Source organism: Hippocampus comes, unplaced genomic scaffold (genome assembly GCF_001891065.2).
Source record: "Hippocampus comes isolate QL1 unplaced genomic scaffold, H_comes_QL1_v1.1 scaffold96, whole genome shotgun sequence".
In the NCBI taxonomy this organism is placed as follows: domain Eukaryota; kingdom Metazoa; phylum Chordata; class Actinopteri; order Syngnathiformes; family Syngnathidae; genus Hippocampus; species Hippocampus comes.
This window is the reverse complement of record NW_017806074.1, coordinates 1,456,369-1,463,505: the sequence shown is the minus strand read 5'-3', so window position 1 is coordinate 1,463,505 and position 7,137 is coordinate 1,456,369. Positions and strand designations below refer to the sequence as shown.

The following is a 7,137-nucleotide window of genomic DNA, read 5'->3' as shown; positions in this document are numbered from 1 at the left end:
ACCCTCCACCCCACCGCCTTATTTTGTCTTGTGTGTCGGTTAAATTTCTTGGCGTTTTCTTTAAATTCAAAATGTTTAATTTTCTTGAAAAAAAGATCCTTTTCTCCCCCTAATGTACATTTTTTTTAAAAAATGTTTTGCATTTATAGCTTTTGAGGCCAGATTCAGGCTTAAGAGTGGAGAATGCGTGTGGCTCGGCCAGACGACGAGTGGTTTTCATGGGATTTCTCTGCATTTCTTCTTTTGTGTGTGTGTGGGTGTGTGTCTGTGTGTCTGTGCGTGTGCGTGCGCACAGCGGGCGATGATGCGGTTCTCAGAGCTGGAGCTGAAGGAGAAGGAGGGCGGCGGTGGCAATGTGTGCGTGTCTGCCCCAACAGCGGGACGAGAGCTGGCAGACAGCCAACGCAGAGAGCGAGCGCTGGAACTCGGCCAATACGCCACCCGGCATGGGGAGAGGGAGGGTGAGCGCACACACACATTCCCCCCCCCCCCCCACACACACACACAGACGCGCGCATCGCGTACGCGCGCACACACACGCGCATCAGCATGCTATAAATGGGGACTCCGGGAGTGACACACAAACAATAAGCGCGCTGGCGTGCACATGCGGCAAGCGCTGTGGCGAGCGAGACCGGGTCACTCTAAAAAAAGACACGCTCTTCCTCTGTCGGCACAGACGCTCTTGCACAAGCGCGAGCGAGCCGGAGGGACGCAAGGGGGGGCGGGGCGGGGGGTTGAGTTTTATTTTCAAGAAGCCCTTTGTGCTTATCTGCACGCACGGATATGATCGGGAGGGAGGGTGAGGAGGGAGAGATTGCGCGAGAGTGAAAGCAGTGTGTGAGGAGGCGAGTGGGGGTGAAAGCGGATGGGAGAGCGCAACAGAGAGACGGACGGAAAGCGGGGGTTGGGGGGGGGTAGATTGGTTGGCGTGGAGCCCAGCTGCGTGTTGGAGCGAGGCCCGGGCTGACGTGTGAGCCTAATTATGGCATGGAGAGGGAATCTGGGAGGGAGGGGGTTCGAGTCACGCTCTATGTGAGAAGGGTGTGGTGCGGTCATGCCGTGGGGGAGGACAGAGGACACGGCGGCGGAAAGGGGGGAGGGAGGGGTGGAGGCCGTCGAGCGAGCGAGCGGCGAAAGTACACAGGATGTTGTCTTGCCTCCGCGGAAGTGTCGGCGTCGGCAGTGAACCATCAAGCCGCTGGCTCGGCTGACTCCAGATTAAAAAGTCTTTACCCCATCAAAGTTTTACTGCCCGTCTTTAAAGCGGAATAAAAGCTGCCTGCTTCTTAACTAGCGTCTTCCCGCTGACGCCGCCTCCCTCCACCTCCACCACCGCCACCCGTTGTTTCTTGGCTTTCTTTCATCTTCCCTCGCTAACTCCCCGCTTCCCATTTTCCATCCGTGCTCAGGTGTCCTGCTGGCATACTCCAATAACCGGGTCCCAGTTCTTCAGAGGTGTGGTGCCCAAAGAGAATCCCCCAGCCTGAGCGACAGCGTTCGCATGCTGGGGTTGGAGTCAGAAAGGGTTCCCCCCACCTCGGCGGCGAGGGAGTCTCCCGAGGAGGCCCTCGGTCATGACTTTGGCGCCGGCAGGAAGCGCCTGTGCGTTCTCAAGGTGGAGCAGGACTCCGAGCAGGAGGAAGACGAGACGATGTTCCACCCTCAGAAAAGAGCCAGGATGTCTGCCGGTGAGAATTGTTAATTCTGCGGCGCCACCCACACACGCTGCGTTCCTATTCAAGTCTTCAGCGCACGTCTGCTGGTGTCCCCTCTCGTTGCTTTACAAACAGAAGTTCCCAAAATCATTTCCGCCCTAAATTTAAACGACGTTACTCGGAGACAACCGCCACCGACCTCAGCACCCACCCTCCATTCCCACCCCGCCTCGTCGGGTCCCGTCGTTCGCTCTGTGCGGCAGCCAGCAACGCCAAGTGTTTAATCCCATCTTTGAGGCCGAGCCTGAGCGCCGAGCGAGAAAGAGGGGACAGTCATTCTCTCTCTTCTTTCGACACCGTTCCTCTGCGCCGCGAACCCACCACCACCACCACCTCCTCCCCTTTTCAAGGCTGCTCTTTTCTTCTCTTTTCATCTCCCGTCCTCTGTTTGGGTCTCCTCCTTTTCGTCTCCCGACTCCGGCATATGGTACAACACTCTCCCCTGGCAAGAGCTGCCTGAGTCAGACGTGGCTCCTTTGTGAATTGTTTTCACATATTCTTTTAACGTTTCATTTTTTCCCGCTAAACTCTTACATACATATCCTATTTTTTAAAAATTGTTCATCAGTTTGTATTGTGTCTCACTTAGAGGTGTCAAAATGCCTTCTTAAGAGATGAAATTGTATGGAAATAGCATGGTTGTTATGACCAAAATAATTACGGTTTTTGGTGTTATCGCAATGTTACTCAAACGAATCTAAACAAAAAAATTAGGGACGCGAGCAGCGGAAAGCATCGCAAGAATGCCCCCACTTGGTGGTTCCGGTTATTGCCGTCCTCGGGTTTGTCCAGCCATGTTAAAAACTGTCGCAATAATGAATACAATCTGCCAATGGGAACGCTCAATTTTAATGTGTAAACCGGTTCACCCCTACTTTGTACTCGCTCATCGACGGCTCTGTTTCACGTCCACTTGACAAGACATTTTGTTCGCAGACGAGCACGAGCAGACCAGCGCTGACGATGACGCCGAAGACGAGGAGGACGATGAGGTGCGGAAGCTCAAAGTCTGCATCGAGCTGAAAGGGCTGCGGCTAAGCAAGCCCGCCCAGGGAGGCGCGTCTCCCGACCGTCCCCCGATCAAACAAGAGCAGCCGTGGTCCCGCTTGCTCGGCCCGACGCAGACCCAGCGAGAGCGCGACGAGCGAGCGCTGGCGCAGCGAGCCGACATCAACAGGAAGTGGGGCTGCGAAAGACTGCTCAACGGTGAGTGTGCGCCGCGCCACGTCGTGCGAGTTCAGCCAGGGTAACGGAAATCTATCTTTGGCTTTCGCTTTCTTGTTGAGCCGCCTGTCTAGAGGGGGATTTCCCAGGAGCCTTTTTGGAAGCAGGCGGAGGAAATGAGGTAGAGGATACTTCCTTCTGCCAAGGGGGAAAGGCTGCGAATCAGAGACGGGAGCTGGGGGACACAAATCTAAAATGCCTCCCTCCCCTTGTGATTTGAGCTTTTTTTTTTTTTTGGTTCCGCCGGCCTGCAGCGTGCTCCGTGACAGCGATGAAAGCGCGCACGAGAGAAGTGGCTGGTGGAGATATGCGTGGGCAGGTGTAGTGTGACTAATGTGTGATAATCCCCCCCCCTCCACCCCCCACCCAAAGACAAGTCACAGGAAAAAGGCGAGCGTGTGTGTGTGTGTGTGTGTGTGTGTGTGTGTGTGTGTCTTGGGGGTGCGGGGGACTGGAGTGGGGGGCTAACTTATTAAAACCATGCGCTCCCTTCTTCGCGTGCCCAGACTGAAGCGGAGGGACGAGCATGGCGAAGAGGAAAATAAAAGAGCAGGCGGGAGATGAAAGAAAGTGAATAAATCAGAGAAGATTTGGGTTTTATGTTCCCTGCAGAAACCACAGGCCTTGATTGGCCGTTGATTTCTTTTCATTATTTTTTTTTTTCTTCCCAGCTTTCACCTTTTCAGATAACGTCACCTTGGCAACAGCCCTGCAACGATTTTTTTTCCCTTCATTCTGTTAGCTTGCGTCTGTCAGTGCTGCAGTTTGTCCTTTGTTCTCCAATGTGCCTTATGTGGACAAAAGTATTGGGTCACCATTCAAACCAACGAATTAATCCGAAGTAGGCTCGTACTAAGTGAATCTTGATTCATAACCGTCAGGCATTTTGAACAATTCCATGCTTCCAACTTCAGCAGGAACAATTTGGGAAAGGGCCTTTTCTGATTGTGTCTACGAGCAAGGTACAAGAAGACGTGCTCAAGGGAATTTGGTATGGAAGAATTTCATTTGCCAACCTTTGGTAGGACCTACCATATAGCTCCAGAGCCATATGAACAAAGTCTTTTCAATGCCTCTTTGGCACAGAGAGCCCGCGAAAATTTGTCGCATCAGAGCCCTAACAGCAGGCCAACAGGTTATTGCCGTGAACGTGTGTGCTTTCACACTATGACACCGCAACCCACAATCAGATCACTGAATGCGTCAGCGACAATTGAGCGGCGTTAAACTTGGCACCATGTGATCGCCACCTTTGCATTGCGGAATACCCTTCTATACGGGTGCTGTGTTATAACTCTGACATCGCCCGGAGCCCCCAACAATTCTGTGTCGGTGGCATTATGCAAAACAGGTGGAAAGAAACTGCTTTTACAGGCAGTGTGAAATGGGCGGTCGCTTTAAAGGGGGAACCCAACTCCATATTTCTGCCCTTTTTGCTTCGTTTCTGACCAGCCCTTTAGAATCTGTTTTACCAAGCATGATGATGGGATATTTTCAGCTCCAAATCCTCCGTTTTAAATTTAAAAGTTAAAAAATGTGTACCTTGGTATGTGGGCACTGGCGTGAGTTGAGAGAACCCTTTGGCCCCTAATACTTTTTCAGGGTTCATTTTACTCGAAATTGAAAAATAAATGGTGACGAAATGGTCGCTCTGAATTGCTTTCTCTCTGCCAAATGTTTGGGGTTAGGATAGCCTCGCCAGCCAAATTGGATCTGAACGCCATTAAGCTGGCACCAAGTGATGTCATGTGATGACGGTTGCAGAAGCAGCAGCCTTGTTTGGTTTACTGTCAAGCGGCCTAATCAGTATGTGGGGGGGGGGGTTCATCTGAATGCAGGAGTGCAGCACAAGGCCATAGAATTTCACATTCCTCCTCACTGCCCCCCCCCCCACTCCACCACCACACCCGGGCCAAGCCATATGATTTAATGGCGTGTTTATTCTGAATTCGTAATACAAATCAAACCACAAGCGGTGTTCCCTTCGCCTTGTGCAAAATGCTTCACGAGAATCCTCCAGAGGAAACGGGTTTCCATTAAGCCCTTAAATACCGTTTTGACCTTGTGGTTTTCGAGGACCCTGCGCTTTTCTTCTCGGATAGCGGCGCATTTGCGCAACTTGAAGCTGCTCTGCGTTGACGATGATGCTTGCTGCAGTGCGCGTGCCTCGATGTGAGGGGGTGTGTGTGTGTGGGGGGGGGGTGTTTTCTTCCTGATCGAGCAGGCGTGCGGCGCTTGCAGACAGCTCTCTGCGCTCATTAATAAACCAGCAGAGGGTGAGAGATGGCCTTGCAATACCTTCCCGCCTTTCCTCACACTAATGCCGTCTCCCTCCCCCCTCTTCCTCTTCCTCTCCCACAGGAGTCGGTGCACCTCCCCTTCACCCCGGTGGCCAGCTGAAGGACAGAGTGCACCCGCCGGGCCCCTTCTCAGGTGACCGTGGCCTCAAGGAGCCTCGGCGCGGCCCTCCCTCCCCGGGCACGGAGCCCTCGCTGGGAGGTGCCCCTCCTCTCAAGCTGCGTCGTCATAGCGACGCGGACAAACCCAAGGGCAAGCGGCCGTGCAAGACCAAACACACCAGCCAGCGAGAGCGTGAGAGGAGAAAAGAGGCTGCGCCGAACAGCCCTGGCCCGCATTTCCCGGCTGATCTGGGAAGCGCCGAGGACGACAAGGTGAGCGCTCTTGTTTGCTCCGCTCGAGCCTGTCTGCGCTTCCGCCTGTGGGGAGGGAGAGGAAGGAAGCGTGTTTACAATGTTTAGAGGGCGGCCGGCGCTTTGACCCCCTCCTTACTCGTGCCCTCGGCGCCTCCCTTCAGAGCGCCTGCGTGTGTGTCGACTCGTCGCGGAGCTTAATTGTCAAGCGCGCCTCGTCCACCCCTTTGTGGCGCGTCGACGTGTGCAAAGGGTGCGTGTCGGTGAGCATTCCTGACATAACAACAAACCCCGGAGCAATTATACAGCGGCGCTGAACACGAGGCCCGCTCGCGTTCCCTCCCTCCCTCCCTCCCTCCCTCGCCTCTGCGGCGAGGAATGTGGCAGCCAGAGTCGAGCACATGAACTTCAAAAGCGGGGGGGAGGAAGAAAAAACACGAGCATGGGGAAAATTGCGGGGGGAAAAAAAAAAGGCGAGTTGTTTTCCGCCCGCGCCGCTCTCTTCCCCTGCTCCTCCTCAGCCTGACAGCTGCTCCGACATGGAATTCCACAGAGAGGGCACGCACACACACTCGCACGGAGCCAGGCAACTGCCTCTCTCGCCTGGCGCTCGCAGGCCTGTTGGTTTAGTGGTTCAAGGAAAAGTGGCGTGCCAGCCTGTAGCGTCAGTGCGGAGGCGCCGCGTGCACGTGTGACACATTGCGTGTCTTCCTGACATAAAAACAACACAGATGTTGCGCATTAAGGCCTCGCGCGCACACGCAGATAGACAACAGCACCATTGTGCGTGCTCAATACGTAACGGCACACTTTTGGCCATGAAACGTCCCTTTCTCAATGGACCGCTCGTGTGTGCGCTGATGTCCCCCCTGAATGTGTGTCCTTCGGTTTCCGTGTGCGTCTATGTGTCAGCGTCATTAACACTTTCTCTCTCTGTCTCACTCTCGCGCTCTCTCTCCACAGCTGAGTGAGCAGCGAGAGGCTCCGAGGAAGCGAGCTGCCTCTCCTAATCATTATCCGTGCTCTCCAGTCAAGCCCTGCTCCCCCGCCGCACTCTGTCCGCCCCCGCCGCAGCCCCAGGCCAACGGCAGAGTGGGCGGCGTCCCGCCAGAGGTCATCGGGGCGCAACGGATGCCCGCTGCCGACGCCCCAGTGGTGCGGCCCATCCCGCCCGAAGCCCGCCGGCTGATCGTGAACAAAAATGCCGGCGAGACACTCCTCCAGAGAGCGGCGCGTCTGGGCTACGAGGTAATGGGGGAGCTCTCGCTCGGCTCCACGCGCTTCTCGGCACATTTTACACTTGGTCTCCTTTCCCGTCTTCACTTCCTCTCTGCTTAAATTGAGCTCATTTTCTCGCCCCGCTTTGTTCCTCTCTGCTACGCGGCTCCACGCCTATCTTCAGCATTGTCTCTCTCCTTGCATCTGTCCTCTTTCTCCTATCTTCATCCCTCTGTTTATCTTCCATCTCTTTCACCATAGCGCAGGCTTTCTTCTCGCCATCCTTTTTTTCTCCCCTCTCACTGCCTCCCCCCGTTGCCGTCCCC

The 7,137-nt window shown here is 54.7% G+C and overlaps 1 protein-coding gene across 3 annotated transcripts in view; it reads left to right on the top strand.

Moving 5' to 3' along the window:
- The window catches only part of bcor (BCL6 corepressor), a 42,592-nt gene that overhangs the window by 21,073 nt on the left and 14,382 nt on the right, over nucleotides 1-7,137 (top strand). For all 3 annotated transcript variants that reach the window (XM_019894482.1, XM_019894481.1, XM_019894483.1), the window contains 5 exons: nucleotides 296-461; nucleotides 1,413-1,691; nucleotides 2,655-2,924; nucleotides 5,304-5,614; nucleotides 6,557-6,841. In XM_019894482.1, coding sequence (XP_019750041.1) covers nucleotides 296-461; nucleotides 1,413-1,691; nucleotides 2,655-2,924; nucleotides 5,304-5,614; nucleotides 6,557-6,841 — 1,311 coding nt within the window. The remainder of the gene's footprint in view (nucleotides 1-295; nucleotides 462-1,412; nucleotides 1,692-2,654; nucleotides 2,925-5,303; nucleotides 5,615-6,556; nucleotides 6,842-7,137) is intronic.